The 21,037-nt window shown below is 36.5% G+C and overlaps 1 protein-coding gene across 20 annotated transcripts in view; it reads right to left on the minus strand.

Moving 5' to 3' along the window:
* The window catches only part of Adgrl3 (adhesion G protein-coupled receptor L3), a 492,285-nt gene that overhangs the window by 341,587 nt on the left and 129,661 nt on the right, over nucleotides 1-21,037 (minus strand). For all 20 annotated transcript variants that reach the window (XM_032916815.1, XM_032916807.1, XM_032916818.1 and 17 more), the window contains one exon: nucleotides 8,130-8,239. In XM_032916815.1, coding sequence (XP_032772706.1) covers nucleotides 8,130-8,239 — 110 coding nt within the window. The remainder of the gene's footprint in view (nucleotides 1-8,129; nucleotides 8,240-21,037) is intronic.

The following is a 21,037-nucleotide window of genomic DNA, read 5'->3' on the forward strand; positions in this document are numbered from 1 at the left end:
ATCTACTCATTAACCTAACTCATGTGATCACAGCCAACTGGTTCTACCTACTTGCTATTTTTGTGCCTGATGTAAATGCAATGTCTGTGATACAGTGAAGTTGCCTTTACTATCAATTTAACATGTGTCTATTTATTATTAATATAATCTTAAAGAGAATGAATTAAAATGGCATATCTACAAGAACATGTAGACTCATTCCAGTCACTGCATGGAAGTCATTGCATAAGGATACATAGACACACAGACACACAAACTCAGACACAGACACACACAGACATAGACACACATACACAGACACAGACACACACAAATTCAGACACAGACACACACAGACACAGACACAGACACACACAAACACAGACACAGACACACACACAGACACACACACAGACACAGACACACACAGACACAGACACACACAAACACAGATACACACAGACACAGACACACACACAAAAGACACAGACACACAGATGCACATACACAGACACAGACACAGACACACACACACACACACACACACACACACACACACACACACACACAGTCCAACTCTCATGGTAACCCTAACAAATGATTTCCATTTTGTCTATCTCTGGTTTAATCTTCCTTTATATTTTATACTGGCCCCATATTTCATATTTACCATATAGAGTCATTCCATTAAACCTACTTTTTATGATCTTCTCTTAAAAAACAAAAAAAGCTTGCCTGAAGAGACCTATGCTGGCCCAGCAAAGCATCAGCCCCTTCACAGCAGAATACTAAATACTTAATCCGCCAAGATAGCTCAGCAGGCAAATTGTCGATTACAAAGCCTGATGACATGAGTTTAATCGCTGAGATCCATAACTAGAAAGAGAATACTGTTTACAAAAGGTGTCCTCTGACTTCCACATGTGAGCAGCAGCATGCATGAAGACACGAACATATACACAGTAATTAAGGAAATATGTTAATAAGAATGTGTGCGTGTGTGTGTGTGTGTGTGTGTGTGTGTGTGTGTGTGTGTGTGTGTGTGTGTGCTTAATTCCTTTGCTGAACTAACAACTTATTTTTTCTGGACCTTGGCCTTATGTGAGTAAACTCCTCAAGGACAAAATCTTTCCTTCTTTTCTTCTTTCCTTTTCTTCTTTGTACCTACTTGGGTCTGTTGTGAAGACAAATATTTTCATTTCTTTTTCTAATTTATACACTCCCAGTTTTTACCTAAGTATCTGGTATGTGGTGAATATTCAAGAAAGGAAAGATGGTTAAAGCAGGGCATCTCCCAGGAAAATAATATAATCTACTTCCATGCACAGCCCAAGCAAGCACACAGGGTTAAGAGAGGCATCTAAGGATGACGGCATAGAAGAAAGGATTCCCACTGGTAGCTCCTGATTGTAAGCAAAGAGCCTTGGTCTGTATAAATACTTTGTAATTTTGACATATAAGGTTTAATTGATTCACCTTCAAATCTTTATATAGATTGTTGTTGCATATAAGAAACTGATAAAGAAAACTTCTTTGTGAGAACAAACAAGCAAACAGTCTCTGCTAGTGAGAAGAAGATGCAAGGAAGGAAATGGCAATTTACTTTTTATCAATGTTTTTTGAGAAATTAGTATTTACATGGTCATTATTTTATTAAAAATATTTTAGTTAAATTAATGACTTTTAATTGACAGACAAGGGTTTCTTGTAGTTTTTCTTCTAGTAATGGACAATAATACCTTTCAAGGAGCCATTTGACCTGATATCCTTTTAAGTCGCTCCATGAATATTTATTTATTGAATATCTACAATATGTCTGAAAAGTAGTTGAGGTATTAGAAACTAAAATAGTTTTTAATATTCCTTACTCTTCAAAATTTTAACAGGATCAGCTAGTTTCAGTGCAGCGAGGTGAGAAATACGCAACCACTTATTAACATACTAAAAACTAAAGTATGTATACATTAAAATATTCATCCATTTGAACATCATTCGCAAAACTATTTAATTACTTAAAAGTACTCAATAACTTTAAAAACAGTTGGAATTTTCATCCTAAAAGAACAATAATGCCTTTTTCTTACTCTTAAAAAGACAAAACTAACAGCTATATAATTATTTCAAATATAAATTTTTCCATAATGCTCCTTATTCGTGTCTTTTTCCTAAAGATAATACCCACATTCCTATATGGATGGCTAATGTGAATAGCAGGAAAATCTTAAGTACTGTCGATTGCTTTAATCAAACGCTGTTGTGTAGGAGTTCTCCGAATTACGTGTATCCTTCTTTAATTTCTTAGAAAAAAATACCAGGAGAGATGGCACAAATATGTAATGTGTGCTTTACTGTTCTAAAAGAAAGGAACAAAGAAGTGGGGAGGAAAGCGGGATCGTGAGGAGAGACAGGCACTTCTGGTGGGTAATGTGCATGAAATTGTATGCCTTGGAAGAAACTCGATTTGTCAGCAGGATACAAAGGAAAGAGTCTCCTCCTCAGAATACTTGGAGTGCGAGGTTCATTGTTTTATTGTTTTTCTCCCTCACACAAGTGGTCCCTGTATCTGGGCTGACTGAAGGCAGCTCTACTTGAAGACACTGCAATCCTAACCTCAATTCAGGTCAGAAGGGGAAGGAGCTGGATAGGAGTGGAGAGAGGGGATCAAAAATGAGTGTTGGTAAAAGACCAGGTTTAACCCTCTCAGTATTTGGGTCATTTCCTGGGAAGAGAAGACCTGTTAAGGAGGAAAATTAGACCCTAAAAAGAAAACACAGACTCTATAAAACCCACAGTGGAACTAATGTGTGACAAGAACAGAAACATATATTGATTCAACTGCCCCAGATTTCATTAGAAACAGAGTACCTGTGAACACAGTCGAGGAAAGACGGAACGAGGTAAGAAGACTTAGTAAAGGTTAAAACTGACGCAGTGGATATGAAATGCAATGAGTACAAAGCGACCAAAGAAATGAACTTTCCAGGTCCCTGCAGTCACTCTTTTCTTTTTCTTTCTTTCTCCCCCACCCCTCAATGGCATCTTCAAAGGATAGTGATAATATACAATTAATTGGGGTAATGTTTTAGGTAAAATTATTGTCCAACTATAGCTATGTATTGAGTCCTAGAATTCTGTTACAGATATTATAATTTGAGCAAGTAATGGAGTTCAGTGGTAGAGCATGGATCATGGTCAGGAAACTGGGCTTGATCATCAGTTTTGTAAGCATTTCCTGGTTAGTTTGCTTCCCTTACTTAACCCAATAGACAAAGCTGAATTTTAATCCACATTACCTCTAATGTGTTTTATTATTAATAATATTTCCCATATGTTTCTGTTAAGCCTGAAAATAATTTTATTGTAAAAATCAATTTTGTGGTCTACAAAAGGTTGGTTCGATTGTTGCTCTTCTAGAAGATCTGATGTCAGTTCCCTTATCAGTTGGCTTATGAATGCCGTCACCTCAGTTTCTAGGCACCGACCCCTTCTGGCCTCCACAGGCACACTCATACATGTGACACACACATAGAGAGATAGACACATAGACATAAATAAAAATCAATATTTTTGGACCAGTAAAATAACTCAGTGCATCTCATTGCCTGCTGCTGTCCATGATGACCTAAATTTAATCCGTAAGATCCACATGGTGGAAGACCAACATGGACTCCTACAAATTATTCTTTGATCTCCACACATGCACAACACACCACACACACACACACACACACACACACACACACACACACACACACAAATGTTTAAAAATGTCATTATTTACTTGCGAATTACACGGGGTTTCCTAGTTAGTTTTGCTCTTTTTGACACAAGACACGGGAACCTCATTTGACAAAGTATCTCCATCAGATTTTGTGTAGACAAGTTTGTAGGGTACTTTCAAACCTTTGATTGATAATGGACATGAAAGGATCTAGACCCCATGAACAATTAGACAACTGAGCAGTTGGTCCTGGGTGTTAGAAGAAAGCAAGCCAAGCCAGTCTTAGAGAATAAGCCAGTAAGTAGCATTACTCCCTGACGTCCCCCTTAGTTCCTGTCTTCAGGTTCCTACCCTGAGTTCCTGTCCTGACTTCCCTTCATGATGCCCTGTAAGCTGCAAAAAGAAATGAATCCTTTCCTCTATAAGCAGCTTGTAAACATGGTGTTCATCACAACAGTGAAAAACTAAATAATACATCATTAATGTGCCCAATGGAAGAAAATCATTAATAATATTTTTCATCCTATCAATGATTGAGAAGAGAACTTTTATAGCTACAAAATGTACTGGTTTTGTCACAACAGTGATGATACATCCTGGGAAATGCATCATTATTTAATCTGTGATTGTGTGAATGTCACTGAGTAAGCTTACATAAACGTAGATAGTAGAACCAATGATGCCCCTGTATGCTATAGACCCTGTACCTTAGACTACATACATGTATTATGTACTAAGTTAGGTTTGCAGGTGTGGCAAATGACATTTGTGTATCTGGACACATCTGATCACATAAAAGGTACAGTGAGAAAGACTCATTATAGCATTACAAGACAAGAGTCATATCTATAACCTTGCTAAGCACGGAATTCGGTGACATAGAACAAATGTGGAATTTATATTACATAGCATGTGGTTTTTGTATGTATGTGTGAATGAGTGTGTGTGTGTGTGTGTGTGTGTGCACAAGTGTGTTACATTGGCAATCATGTGTATTCGAGTGTCTATCTACGTGGAATATGAGTAGACATGTATGTGTTGTGTATGTCAGAGAATAACTTTGGTGGTTGTTCCTCAGGTGCCATTCTCTTTTGATAGGTTCTTTCCCTGGAAACTAACTTAGAAGCCAAGGCTTTCTGACCTGAGAGTCCCAGGGATTTGCTTATCTCCATCTGCCTCGCCAGCATTGGGTTGCAAATATAAACAGATTGACCTCAGGTCCTTAGGCTTAGAAACCAAGCATTTTACAGAAGAAGCTCTGCTCCCAGCTCCCAGCTCATGCTCTTAAGTTTAAAATGGAACTGGAAATATCCATTTGTTTAGCAAATAGGCTGTGGTCTTATGTGGATAGTTCATTTAACCACTGAATAGAAATTTCCAACGTAATGCTTAAACCATAAATCTCAAGTTACCCTAACACTAAATCTCAGTAGATTTCACAGTTTTCTCTAATACAAACTAAAACCAATTTCTTAATTCACTCTAGATAAGAAGCTCATTATAAGTTACAGGTAGTACTTATATGAGGCACACACTGGTTTATACTCTGCCTTTTTATGTTGTATTTGGAAGTACAAGCTTGTGGTGATTTCATTACCCTTTAATAACTAACTAACAGGAATGCGAACTCTTTAATGGACAGCTAAGGGATTATGAAGACAGGATTGGATCTCTGGGACACTTGGATTCACCACATGGCATAACTGTGTAGGATGATAACAAATAAAATCAAATATCTTGCAAACATACCAACACAACATCTTTAGGACTAAATATCACAGCTTCTTAAGAGTGGGTATTGGAGGCAGATAATGTCTTAGTTCTGGACTTTCTCTAGTTACACTACACACAGGGCATATCCAGCATGCTGAGAATAGGGTTCCTCTGCAGTGGATGCTGTTCATAATTTCTAGGGACACTCTTGTGAGAGTGAATATGCTAATGTGTGCTAACCTTTAACCCCTGGAATGAAAGGCATGTGGTGGCATCAATAAGCCTTAGTAATGTTAAGCAAGTGACTCCAGCATCCCCAAAAGCATGCATTTCATGGTTAAGAAAGAGTTGAGTATTGATCTAAATCAGTACTTAGTAGATCACAGAAGGTCTGCAGAGGGGAAGCTAGAATATGTTAATGCTCGTAGGGACTGAAAAATTGTCTACTTTTCAAGTAATCAGATTGTATTATGAAACCGTGATCCACTGCCCTGTTAAATGAATGCAACTTGCCAATAGGTTTTGATGTTTTCTCATTCTCTTGAGTGAGGGTTTCATGTGTCTCAGGCTGGCCCGGAACTTGCTATACCCTTAAGGATCACCTTGAACTTCCAATCCCCCATTTTCCAACTCCTTGGTGTTTGTATTACTGTGAGGACCACCATGCGTGTTTTATGGTATTCTAGGGCTCAAACCCACCGCTCTACATTCTCAGCAAGCAACTCCCTCAACTAAGCGGCATCTTAGACCCGGTTTATGCCTTCTTTGGATGATTTTCTTTCTAAAATCATATTTGGTTGGTGAACTGCATTCCAATTCTGCATAACAAGTGTATCGAAGAGAATTTAAACACCATTCCGATATACACTGCAAATTCATGTAATATAGAGTCGCTAGTGGATATGTCTAACTTTGAAAGTCTTCATTAAGAAAAACAAGATAAGTAACATTCTAAGAAATATTTTTAAAGCATCCAGAAAACTTTATGATTATCGGAAACCTCCAAATACAGATATTAAAGAATCATGTTTTCCATCTTTAATAATTTATGAGAGAAAAGACATGGTTTTAAATGCCCAGCTTTTGAAAACTGCATGAGCAACGTCTGATGTATATGGGCATGATTTCTGCAGAGGACATTCCAGAATGACTCTGGAAGAGTCTCTTAGGGTTGTTTCACATCCTCAAAGAAAGCTGGTGAAATACAGGAGAGCGGTGAGACAGCTGTGAACTGTCTCATTTCCTTAACAAATTATAAAGAGGAGCCCAATCTGACATTTTATCTCTGCTTTCGTGTTTCAAAGTACGAAATCTGGAATATTAATGTAGGTTTTACAGAACTATTTTAGAAATGAAATCTTGCCTATTGTGTATTTTTTTTTCATAAAACATCTCTGTAGCTCTGCCTTCTACACACTTCACCAAGATCTCATTATGCAAGCAACGTAGGACTGTCTCAGTTCAAAGATGGCTTATGCATTTCATTCCGTAAAATATCACTGGTCAACAAAAAATGGTGAGTAGGAGTTTTAGACTTTTCACAAAGGCCCCTGTGGAGATGATAATATATGAAACCCAACTGAGAGTTCAATTAAACCTATACACTTAAACACATTTTTCAGAACAAGGAATATTAAGTGGACGAAATGCATTGAATTCACACTATCCAGTCATGCTATAATGACTCAAAAATAAAATTTTATCCCGCCTCGTTATTATTTTCAAATTATAATTCCTTTCTTGTTGGCCAAAGTTCTCTCTATTTTTGAAGTGTGAGCATTCTGGCGCATGAGTAATGTGCCGGTTCTTGAAATAAGCACAGAAGAGAAAGCCGAGAGAGCTGTCTCTTGGCACAGCCAACCTGCTGATCCCCAGATATTTTCCTCCTTCTGAGGCATCAAAGGAAGTGGGATCCTGGGATTTGTTTATGATCCCAGGTGTTCTCTGTCTCTCTGGCATGAGCTGAATATCTAACGCGAGACTACAGGATTTCCTGTGTGATTTTCACTACAAAATCCCATGAATAATTAACTAGTAAAATAAAAAAAAAACTTTTGTGATGATGAATCTTCCTTTGGGATAAAAAAGTCAGAAAATGCTCCGTTTTAGATTATTTCATTCTTCATTACGCCTGAAGGAAAAAAAAAAACCACATTACTGCCCTATACCATGGCTGATCTAAGGGCTGCAGACACACTCCTTGGGACTGTATAAAACATACTCTGAGGTGTTTCTTAATCCATGGTCTCCTTTCACTCTCCAGTTTGTACCCTGTGAATGGACATACATCTGATTTTCAAAGGTTGACAGTACGTAAAACTTAGATATAATTACTTTTAATTACACTGAAAAAAAATCAATTGTGATGGGTAGAAGTGTATAAAAGTGTATAAAATTTACATTTATATTCAATTTCTACTTGCACAGCCTTGAAGAGATTCTGTGTGGACATGCTACTTCCTCTGCTTTCTTAAGGCATTGCATGTTCTTGCATTAATGACCTGGTTACCGTGGGCATTCATGTACATTATCATCAAAATCATGTATCATCAAAATTAAATGCTGCAGGGACAGGCATTGAAGGAAGAGTCTGGACCTGTAAATGTCACATCCGTTGCCTTCTTTATATTTATGAGGTATTTCTATGTCATTACAGAGAATGCATGCAAATTAAAGAATAATATATTTTAAAAGAAAAATAGAGAAATATACATACTGTAAGGGACACATTCATACTGCACTTCAAGGTATTTATATGTTCCCGGACATGGGTCTGGAAATACATCAGGACCTGCCACCACTGCACACTGGGTTCTGTTATTGCATCTGAAATCAAAAGAAAGAAATAGTAAATGTATGCAAGCTTAAATCATCATGAATACCAACACTGACGTTACTCTGCCTTCTAGCTACATACAACTAAAGAAGTTTTGCTGACTTAGGACATCTGACTTATTAAAGGAAGTTCTGCAGTGTGCTTTAACCATTAAAACACAAACATATATCTGTGTATTTTCCTCATGGTAAGTTATATTTGATTGAATAAGGCATAATTTTGAAGTAGCACTTAAGGATTGCGAAGCAATACAATGTCATCCCTAACACGCTGGCAATGTAAATACTTGGCAGAATTATTTAAGAGGAAAGATCTCCTCCCATTTCAAAAATGATACTTAACAGAATATAGCTAAATATTTTCTTAGTTGTAAAATAAATTCAATGAATGCAAAAAAATTCACTTTAAATGAGTGAAAGGTTACCCTTAAAACTTTTATTCATGGTTAAATAAATGTTCAGTAAAACTTAACATTTAAAGATCAGTGGGATTCAGTCAATCAAGTCTGATGAATTGATTTTAATCCTCCACACTCATTAGGTAGAAGGCAAAAATAAATTCCTTGGAATGTGTACTGAGACACATGTGAGCACATACATGCACACTAGTAAATGTAAAGCTGTCTTAAACGTATCACTTAAATAGAGAAATATGTTTATTCTGAACAGTTGTTATTAACAGCATAAGCAACACCATTTTAAAGACATGACTATCCATGTTTTGATATTCCATCTAATAATGACACCAAACTCATAGAATACATGCCATTTATGCCAGTATTATGTAATTTAAAAAGGAGCTTTACATTTTTGAAGATAATGAGAACATTTTACTATTATAACAAACATACCCTCTTGGGTACTTATATAGTATTAGATTAAACCAATTTTGGCTGATGTATCCTTGAGGAATAAATATATATAATTAAATTCAATCACCTCTGAAAAAAGAATCTAGCTCATAGTGGCCTCAGTACATGGTACATAGTAAACTATGGTTAATGGATTCCCAAATCCATAACATTGGCATGGTACAGATAGATTGGCCACACTGACAGTTTTATGTTCTTGCTTCTTCGTTTCAGGTATGAAAAACAAATTTAGCACTATAAGAGGGCTAAGTTTTCCTATCACTTTCTTAAATGCTTCATTCCCTGATGCAACCCATGCCTCAGACGACTACTTGGACCTTGAAACATATATGAAGTAGCAGACACATGATTCAGTTTGATTTAGACTAAAAATTTATTTGCACAAGACTAATATTTCTAATATTGAATAAGGATTTTGTTTAGCCCAAAATTAAGACTGAGTAATTATTGAATGCCTCAAACTGAAAAATATATTTTATTTTATGACTCAAAGACTAATTCAAGTAAAAAAATAAAAGACCATAATCAGCCCAGTGTTTAGCCTGAAGAGTTAACAAGTCCTAATGTTCTTCCCTATAGATGTGACGTCTGCTCTCTTAGCCAGGCTTCTGTATCTTAATGTTAAGGTAAGTGTGAGTGTCATTTAACATACAGGACAATACAATATGCTAGAGTATACTAATGAACAACAACACTTCTTTCCTATTACAGAGAAAATCCAATCACAGAATATATGTCATATTATTAAAGATATTTTTAGTAAACCAAAAACAATGTTCACATATTACACAAAGTACATGTAGATTAATTATGTGCACTAAAGAAAAGTTAAACAGTCTTCACTGACAATTTTAGTTATTTCTGTATCTTACTAAACGTACATCTAAGTTGAGCTTGTAAGCAATGAAAGAGTACATGCGAAGAGGTACCACATCTAAAAATCCCACGTGATGATATATGTACCTGTCCTATGTGAAACAGGACTAACTTATAATTTCTACTCCTAGAAAAGTTTACTATTTTAGTTCAGAGTGCTCTGAATATCGAAGGAAGACAAGCATGTTGTAACCTATGAAATGTTCTCTTTACCTCAAGTACATTATAATTTTTGTATAAGACACGCCAGAATCATAGTACAAGGTGTTTAAATATTTTTGAAGACATGCTAGATTTAGAAATCAAATGGAAAAAAATCTTTCCTCTTAGTTTGCTGCTTGTACCTCAGTTACTAAGTCAAAAGCTTTCGAACTATTCATAGTTTTACACAAATTTCAAAATCATAAGTAAAGTCATTCTAATATAATATATACAAAGGGAGAAATAAAATCCAATGTTCTTAATGTGCTAGCATTTAATTTAGATGGTGCATTGTTTGTCTTTAATATAAATATAAGTTAAAAATTATTTCCAATATTCTTTAAATCTTAAACTACAGATATTTTAAATTTATGACAAAGAAAAAAAAAGCCAGCAATAATATGTTCAAGTACACTTTAATCCACTAATAAAATGAAAACTCCCTAATCATGAAGCATTTGAGGGATTACTATTATCGATATTATTTGCAGTCTTGCTTTTACTAGATAGTTTATGTGAGTATCATCTCGACTGTAACATTAACGTCATTGGAATATGACACTGATAAATGTCAGGTAGAACTCTAAAAGAAAAAAGTCATGAAAAAAAAAAAACCACCAAACATCCTTTTGTTGTCTAATAGCTCTAGCTAGATCTTCAAGTACTATATCGAATAGATAGGGAAAGAGTGGGCAACCTTGTGTTGTCCTTGATTTTAGTGGGATTGATTCAAGTTTCTCTCCATTTAATTTGATATTGGCTGTATGTTTGCTGTATCTTGCTTATATTATATTTAGGTATGTACCTTGAATTCCTGATCTTTCCAAGACCTTTAACATGGAGAAATGTTGTACTTTGTCAAAGACTTTTTCAACATCTAATGAGATGATCATGTAATTTTTTTCTTTGAGTTTGTTTATACAGTGGATTATGTTGATGGATTTCCATACATTGAACTATCTCTGCATTCCTGGGATGAAACCTACTTGATTGTGGTGAATGATCATTTTGATTTGTTCTTGGATTCAATTTGTAAGAATTTTATTGAGTATTTTTGTGATGGCTACACAATGGAATACTACTCAGCTATTAAGAATGATTACTTCACAAACTTTGTCGGCAAGTGGATGGAACGAAAAAAATGTCATCCCAAGTGTGGTAACCCAGACCTAAAATGACATACATGGTATGTACTCACTGGTAAGTTAATATTAGTCCAAAAGCTCAGAATACCAATGATGCAACTCAAAGACCACATGAAGCTTAACAAGAAGGAAGGCCAAAGTGTGGATGCTTCAAACTCACTTAGAAGGGGTAGCACAATAATCACAGGAGGCTGAGGGGGGAAGAGACATTGATAGGAGAGGGAATGGAAGGAAAAGAGGGTGGGGGGGCAGCACCAGGTATAGGAAAAGGCAGGGAGAAGTACAGAAGGCTAGGAGAATGGATAGAAATAAGTAGCAGTGGAGGGTGGAGAACTTGGGGAACCATTAGAAAATCCCAGGTGCCAAGGATGCAAGAGGCTCCCAGGACACAATGGTGGTGACATTACCTGAAATACCCAACAGCAAGGAGATAGAGCCTGAAGAGACCACCTCTGGTACATATGGCCTTCAGTAAAGGGATGGGCCCACTCAACCATTTCAAACTTGTTAACCCAGAATTGTCCCTGTCTAAAGGAAATGCAGAGACAAAAGTGTAGCAGAGACTGAATGGCATCCATAGTCCACCCCATTGTGAGATCCATTCCATCCACAGACACTAAACCCCTGCTCATGCCAAGATGTGCTTGTGGACAGGAGCCTGGTATGGCTGTCCTCTGAGATGACCTGACTAAGACAGATGCAGAAACTCAAGCCAACCATTGTACTGAACCCAGGGACTGCCAAAGAAGAGTTATGGCTAGGGCTGAAGAAACTGAAGGTGACTGCAACCCCATAGGAAGAACAACAGTATCAACTAACTAGACAACTTAGAGCTCCCAGAGACTAAACCACCAACCAAACAGTACACATGGAGGGACCAGTGGTTCCAGCCCCATATGTAACAGAGGATGGCCTTATCTATCATCAGTGGGATAGGAGATCCTTGGTCTTGTGGAAGCTTGATGCCCCAGAGAAGGGGGGTGCAAGAGCAGTGAGTTAGAAGAGGGTAAGTGAAGAGCAAAGGGGGCGTTCATGGAGGAGACACTGGGAAGGATGATCACATTTGAAATATAAACAAAATTATTAATAAATTAAAAAAATCCACCACAACCACCACCACCACCAACAACAACAATAACAACAAAATATCAAACAGAAAACTCATGAAATAGGAGTTTAAATTAATATATCAGTAATGTTTGTCATTTTCTTATATCACAGGGTAGGTGAGCCTATTCCAAAAACATATTAGGTATAGTTATGGTTGTTGTTTCTGTCAGTGTTATTATCATTATCCTGAGTCAGCGGTTTTGAAACGGGATTGAATTCAGGTAAATGGGCACATGTGTAAAAGACTATCAGTGCAATCAGAGCGACACGAAGCAACACGTAAATTCTGTGTAGAAACAGCAGATCATATTGTCACGTAAAGGTATGGCGTATCACCCATAAAACCTCCATCACAGGGTAAATCACAGGGCTCTCACTCTTAAACAAAGACTCTAGGCAGCTAGGAAAAGCAGCGAACAGAAGTATTCTTCCACATGGTTGAGTAGATCAATTGGTTATCCAGTACCAAGGTGCCAGCTCTGAAATCATACATACACAACCAATACTAAACAGACTCAGCAGGTTGTATGTGTAGACATGTTTTTGTGTATATGTATGTTACAATCACAACTAAACAGAAAAGGTCATGAACCTGAGAGGGAGCAGATGGGGTACATGGGAGACTTTGGAGGAGAGAGAGAGAGATGGGGGAATGATGTAATTACCTGCAAATGAAAATAATGAAGCACAAACGTATATTTAAAATCAAATACATAAAAACAAAACCATGTAATGTTGAACACTAAAAAACAAACAAGTCGGCAAAAAACCCTTCCAATTACCTGAAAATTTCTTTCTTACATGAAAAATATTCTCCTTTCTATATTCTAGGAGAATTTCAAGATTTTTGTACAAAAGCCATTCTTCTAGCAATCTAAAGTTAAAGAGAGATGTTCACCTATATCTATATTGCATTACTTTTAGTTGATCTCATTTTGCCACCTCATCAATCAACAAAATTTCATGTCGTTAAGATATATACTGTGACCTTTTAATGTATGTACCAATCATAAAAAGATTCTCTCATATAGCATACCAAGCTTACTGATATATGATCGTCCGATGGAATGAAATCCTTCATTGTTTGAAGAAAGAGTGATCTACTCTCACTGCAAACTTCGGAACATGTTAACTAAGACCGTGATTCTGCAAACTTAATCACCACCATACCTGCATCCCGTATTTCTAAAAATTTACATCCTTTGACCAGGATCTGTCTCTTTCCACTGCACTTCAGACATTGGCAACCTCTATTCTGTGCTGTTTCTGTAAGATTCATGATCTTCTAGCCCTGGAATTGGGCTTTAAAAAGATCAACCCCCCACACATTATTTAGAAAGCAATCTCCACACTTTAACAGTGTATGAAAAGTAATAGTGACTTCTAAACCATAATCTTTCCATCTTTGAAAGCTATAGCAGTGGCTGGCTAGAATTAAGAATGTTTTCAATTAAAGATAAATGGAATTGAATTTGCATCACTTTATTACCATCTACATATGGAATCATTTGGAAGCTGAGTCTCCTTCTTGCATGTAGAGTGAGCCAAACAAATAGAAATGTCTACTTGAATTCATTATCTGCAAGTGCGGTGAACAGTGAACCTGATTTTCCCTAAATAGGAAGGGGCAAACATTCACAGAACCAACCATGTTACATAGAATGTTAGCATATATTTCCTACAATCCTTCTGCATTGTATAGTATGCCAATTTATTTTCTGTAACATTTCTACATTGTATAATGCTTCTATACTATTTGGTGTGTTAATAATATATTCAGAAAATCTGGACTAAATGTTAATATATATATTTATATGCCTATATTTTTTCTTGAGTGAGTGGCATGAACCCTTTCCCAAGTGTTAAATAAGAAAGACAGTAACAACTGAGTCTATTTTCTGGGATGGCTTGTGCTATATTATTGTTTTGTCCTTAAATCAGAGGCAATCTTCATGGTATTTCATGTGACTGACGAAAACATTCCTTTATTCTCTGAGCTGCAGAAATGTCCTCTAGAGCAAGTCTGGCCTAAGATGAAGGGTTTTCGTAGAGTCATTTACTTCGGAAAAAAGATTTTTTGGTGTTTCCAAACTAACATTTATAACCAAGAAACCAAATAGAGACAGAATAATACCTTGAGAATAAAATATAAAACATTTAGTTTGTCTTGTATATTAAATTATGAATTATGAAAACCCGCAAAAGAAAATTCATGGTGCATGAGGGAAAATTTCTTCAACTTTTACTTACTGATGTCTAATAAAGAGTTTAAAACAGATTAAGTAGTAAAGGGGCATTTGCTCCTCTCCATGTGACGTGGGGTGGGTTTCCAGCTCACAGCAGCCTGGAACTCGAGGTCCAAGATCTGGTGCTTCTGCACTCCTTAGGCACCTGCATTTATATGTCCATACCCTTTGCCTCTCCACATATACATACTTAAGATTATGAAAAAACACTCAAACATAATTCAGAAGTAAATATATAGCATAGAGGCTTCCTTATTTTTTGTTTATATCAATATGCAAGTGTGCTTTTCAGACTTGATCAGAGATGCATACATAGCTTTGCAGTGAAGAGCTATGAATGCTAAAACTCACGGCTGCTCAGTAAGTGCCGTGAATTAAAGACAATTGAACACTAATTCCAAACAGGAACTCATGTATCACCCCATTAAGTCTCAGGAAATACAGTAAAAGTGGGAGCAAAAAATATATAAGGCAGAGTGACTGAGAGAAGGTCTGTGAATCTCTATCCTCTGTTCATGACAAGGTAATCATGAATGTATAGGTGTTCCACTCATCTGCATTGGGTTTACACAAGACTGAGCCTCTCAAAACCAATCCTAGATTAGAGAAAGGCTCATAAGACCCTACTCCTCCCCAGTGAACCATTGGCCATTGGCATAACCATTTTCAGTTGTATAACCACTGAAGAGCTTACCGTGCCCCAAGTGATAGTTTTACACCCTTGCTCTTGTGGTCCTACATGGTACGCTGCATACCTCAGGCTACCCAAGATGATAATATACAATGTTAAGAGAAAATTATCTGCTCTGCCTCATTTTAATATAAGGAAATTTTAGTCAGAGGCCATTAAGCAGACCACCTTGCTACAAACAGTGACTCAAAGAGGTGATGACTAAGTCCTGTCAACACATCCATTGGTAAAATAACCACACTTTGGAATGATATCCACAAATATATATACCATGATAGAGCACAAGGGTATCTGTTCTCTCAAAAACAGACTTGCAAGAGACTGACTAACTAAGGGTCTGGTAGCCAGGGAGAATATGATGGACTACAGAACGGGTTTGAAGCAGGAAACACCATACTCTCAAGTTTCTCCTTCCATTGAAAAGTACCTCCTCTCATTATTTCATATTCAGTGGACATCATATTTAATGTTTTAAAAGAATGATAATTCTCTGAATTATCTACTCCATATGTGATAAAGTAAATCTTTTAAAATTTTCCTAGAATTGCTGGCTGCAATGATATGTTTATAAGTCATATTTTTCTGTAAGATTCATTCATAGCTTTTAAAATATATTTACTTTGCTTCTAAAGATACACATATATTTATTTCAAGTACTGATTTCATGTCTATATGAAATTTGTAGGTGCTAGACACTTAAGGTAACTGGTACAATGTCAACCTAACTATGGTATGTTCAGACACCCTTGTACTCTTGCTCTTAGAATATATCCTCTTGTTTTCTGCAATGCTCCCTTGTCCTTAGGCTGAGGGGTTGTGGTGCATATATGTCAAGTCACTCTAGGCATGCTCAATCAATTGTTCTCTGCATTTTGGCCAGTTATAGGTTTCTGAAATGTTCTCTTTTATTACAAAATTAGCCACTTTGACAAGGAGTAACAAGTATTCTTATTTAAGGCTATTAGGACCCGTATTTAGAGTGCAGATAGAAATTCTGCTGGCTCAGGAAAGTGGCCGTAACAGGTTCTCTGCTAGACTCTAGGATCTTACCAGCTACATTTATTTGGCGAGTTTCATAGCACCAGGAATACATTCCCTCATATTGAACAGGCTGAAAGTCTAATTAGACAACTGTTGGTTGCTCCCAAGACATAGGCATCTCGACTGTACCCTTGGGAGTACATTGCCATGCTGGTCATTGTTGTGGTTTGTAAGCATTACAGCTGGGTAGCACTATTCATTGCTTTTATGCCTTGGCAGCTTGCATAACTCCTTTATGTACCATGTGGGGTAATCCTTAGGGAGGATGCTTCCAACTCAGTTCTGGCGTGATTCCTCCAATTCCTGTGCCTAAAGTGTTTGATGAGTTCAGCAATAGGGTCCTTAACTCTAAGTTCTGGGAACCAACCAAGAGCAATGAAAAAGCTTATATAGTCATGTTATTTTGTATGAATGATTTTTACTCTGTTAAAATGTGTGTGTGTGTGTGTGTGTGTGTGTGTGTGTGTGTGTGTGTGTGTGTGTGTGTGTGTGTGTGTTCCCCAAGTGTGTTCTTTTTTTTTTTTTTTTCTGGAGCTGGGGACTGAACCTAGGGCCTTTGCTAGGCAAGAACTCACTGAGCTAAATCCCCAACCCCAGAACAAGTGTTCTTGACATGTATGTAGAGGTCAAAGGAAACTTCTTCTAGCATCTTCCCCTTTTCCTGGAGAACAGGGTTTTCCACTGACCTGGAACTGCATTTTGTGGAAGAACCTACCTAGCCCATGAGCTTCCGGGCCTGTCTCTGCAGCCCAGCAGTACTATGCTGGGATAACAGGAGGGCCCCCATGTCTGACTCTTTACAAAGGTCTCAGGGATCCAGACTCAGATCCTCATGCTTACAAAACCAGCCCTTATTGACTGAGCCATTTCCCCAGCCATCTTGCTCGCTTTTTCATGGATTAGTTAATTAAAAGCAACAAAAACTTTCTGATAAATAACATTCAAACTTTACACGTCAAATGCGCTTATAAATTCCTAAGTAGACCTTACTATCCACTTAATTATGTTGCTTAATTAGGAGAATATTTGAGGCAAACATGGGCTTGCAATATTTTCAAAAGTGATGCTTCCATTTACTTAATCATTTTAATGAACTGAATTTGTGAAAAGAGTAAAGTATGAAATCTGTGATGCCATGTTCTGATTATCTACATGTGTAAATTGTGATTAATTTGATGCTTACAGGCAGTAGGTAACTTGTAAATGATGAAGTGTAAGCTATATTATACTTACTAATTAAACTAATAGAAAATAAATAAGAATAAAGCATAAAAATGATTGATCCAAAAATTTAATCTGATAAGCATTTAATTAGGAATTTTAACTTTTTAGATACTATAATAAAGCATTCTAAATTCCAATTTTGGATGTCGACTTCTGCTTACTAGGGTTCAAAGTAGAAATATAATGAAGCAGAAAGCAGCTACAAAGTTTCAGAAAATTTACTTTTCTCCTCTCCACTGGACTGCCATGGCAATAATTTTTTCATGAAGATTTTTAATTGAAATTTTCTTGGCTTACTTTGAATAATAAGAAGAAATGATCATATATAGGAAGTTATGCTGAATTCAAAACCATCTCCATATTTAAACTATTGTTGCTAAGATAATGGAGTATAAGTAGGTATTGTCAATGATAGTAATATACATATATATATATTAATATGTGTGTGTGTGCGCACGCTTTACATTACGAAAAGATTTTGAATCAAAAGATATTCTCAAAACCTAACAACTGTGCAAAGTACTACAATTTTGCTTTATTTCTCTGCAACGAAGTTAATGTACACCATGTTGTGGGAAAAGGCAACCAAGTTATCATCACAAGATGTCACATCTCAGCATCTATAGAATCACATCATGTTTCTGGTAATGTGTTCTAGAAATTCCTCCACCACAACTCCCTACTCCTCCTGTTCACTTCCTCACACCATCCAGTCAACTCCCCATCCTGTGAGTCCATGGGCCTCCCCCGCATATGCCTTCTCAGTCAACTTTGACCAAAGCTCTGATTTCACATTTCTTTCCTATTCATCATGCTCCATTTTTTAATTTTCAAAATAAAAAATGAACTCGTCAGCATGGCGTACCAGACTTTTCACATGTGCCCTGGATTTTCTGATTAAATTAGACTCTGGAGGTTCAAGAATGGAAAATGCAAAACATAAATATTTGAAAGTGAATCTGTAAGCTATAATGTCTTTCATTTATGTGTTATAGAAAAGCATGAAGAAATTAAGTAATTTCCCCAAGGCTATGAAACAATTGGGATCATGGGAAAAGAACTAAATTCTCTTTATTCCCAATTCATAGTATTTCAATTTTCTTTCTTCATAATACTGATTGAACACAAAAATACATAATATGAAATATTATGCATCATCATCAGCCCTTGTCATCTTTGATATCACAGATTTCTTCTTAGTAATGAACAAAGATTTTTACATTTAATCAGCATATATGGAATGACTACACATGTGTAGTTGAAATAAAACAAAGGTAGATCAGACAGGTATGTGCTGTAGGAGCTTAAAATATAGAAGGAAAAAAATTCATGTGTCGTGAAAATTGGTACATATTGGATTGTGAGCAAGAATGGGTATACATACCCATTACACATACATATACACATGCACAGGTGATATGAAAATATACATAAACAGAATGGTCATTGCTAAGTGTGTAGCTGAACCTACCAAAAGACATGTTTAAGTATTAGTCCTGGAGACCTCAGAATGCTACCTCGTTTGATGATAGGCTTGCTGTAATTGCAAAAATAATTCATATCAGATCTTATTGAAGTAGGATGGGTTGTTACTCTTATACGGTGAAGCCCTTTGAGAAGAGGTCACGTGGACACACAGGAACAGATCCACACATGGGGAATGGCATGTGGTGATGAACCCAAACATGGAATGAAGCAGCTGCAAGCCTACTTTCCTCAGTCCTTTGAAGACAGCAGGACCTGTCTGGCGCTCTAGCTCTTCTGTCTCTACAGAAAGAAAAACTACTGCATTAAGCCTACCTCACAGCACTGTCTCACAGTAGTCCCAGTGTCTGATCCCCATATTGGTTGAGAATAAGAAATATTGGAATGGATTTGTTGTGAGCATTGACACCAAAACTGATAGTTATGGGATACTTGTCAATCCGTTTGGTGAAATTTCCAAGGGATAAAGGATATATTTCATGTCATCCAGAAGAGCAGCGATCAGAAGGCAGACACATGAGGCCGCCTGTCAGTTCACAGCTTTTATGGTCTACATAAAAAGAAGTTCGAAGATAGTCAGAGTTATGTGGTAACTATCTAATATTTGAAAAATCAGAATGAGTGTGTGTGTGTGTGTGTGTGTGAGATTGAGTGTGTGTGTGTGTGTGTGTGTGTGTGTGTGTGTGTGTGTGTGTGTGTGTGGAGAGAGAGAGAGAGAGAGAGAGAGAGAGAGAGAAGCCATGTCCTGTTTTGCAGTAGAAGACAGACAGAGAAGACCTTCCTCACAAACATGTATCAGTAATGTCCAATGTAATAATAATGTTCACAATACAATTGCACAGCATAAAGAAGGTGAAAATGTTTTAGGATGATGATGTTATCTCAATATAAATTATGGAGACTTCATTGATTTATTCTGGGCTGGAATCATGGGATATTTTATAAGCAAGGGACAATGTGGTCTCCTTACTTTTGATCTATCTATCTATCTATCTATCTATCTATCTATCTATCTCTCTCTCTCTCTCTCTCTCTCTCTATCTATCTATCTATCTATCTATCTATCTATCTATCTATCTATGAATCTGTTTTCTCTGTATAATTCAAATCTTTGCAGTGCAGGCTTGAACGCAAAGGTATCCTTCAAAAGAAAAGTGGAAAATAAATGAAGTTGTGACAATTTAGCGTCAAAATCAGCAAGGTTTAGCAATTATTAGAACTGTAAAGAGTTAAGTTGAGGAAGTCAAGTTAGGCTTTACATTTGAAAATGAGTAGCTAGAGGTACAAACTTCTAAAACAGTGGATGTAAAGCATAACAAACAGGGATGGCATAAGCTACCCTGGACCTACATTTAAAAAGGGTTACACATCATACCTGTAAAGAGCTGCTAAACTTCCAGTGTCCTTTAACAAGATCTGCTGCAATGCTCTAATATGCTCTAGCAACAGACAGCAGTGCTGTTTCGTGTAAGAATCTCATTCTTCCCTTTTCATTGCAATCCCTAAGATAGTCAGATATTAAATTAAATCTGAGATGTCAAACGGAGGAACAAGAGTATCCTCCTGGTTTTTCAGTAAATACTTCTGAAATGTACAGTCCTTTCTAATTCAATACACATACATCTAAATAATTAATATTTATGTTTGTCTTTCTCCAAGTCCAAGGAGTATTCTAAATGAATAAGGAAATCTTTAATTTCTCTGAGAAGCAGATATTAAAAAATGATCCCAATAGTTATGTCATACAGTTTTAAAATAGGGCAGTCTTGATTTTTAGTTTTTAGTGTTAAATGGGACTTTCCCCCAACATTTTAAAAGATTCTGTCTCTACAGATAACCATAAATATATAAATAAAATACCCCCATTATTTAATAAATATTAGTTTCATTTGCTATCA

This window comes from Rattus rattus, chromosome 11 (genome assembly GCF_011064425.1).
Source record: "Rattus rattus isolate New Zealand chromosome 11, Rrattus_CSIRO_v1, whole genome shotgun sequence".
NCBI classification, from domain to species: Eukaryota; Metazoa; Chordata; class Mammalia; order Rodentia; family Muridae; genus Rattus; species Rattus rattus.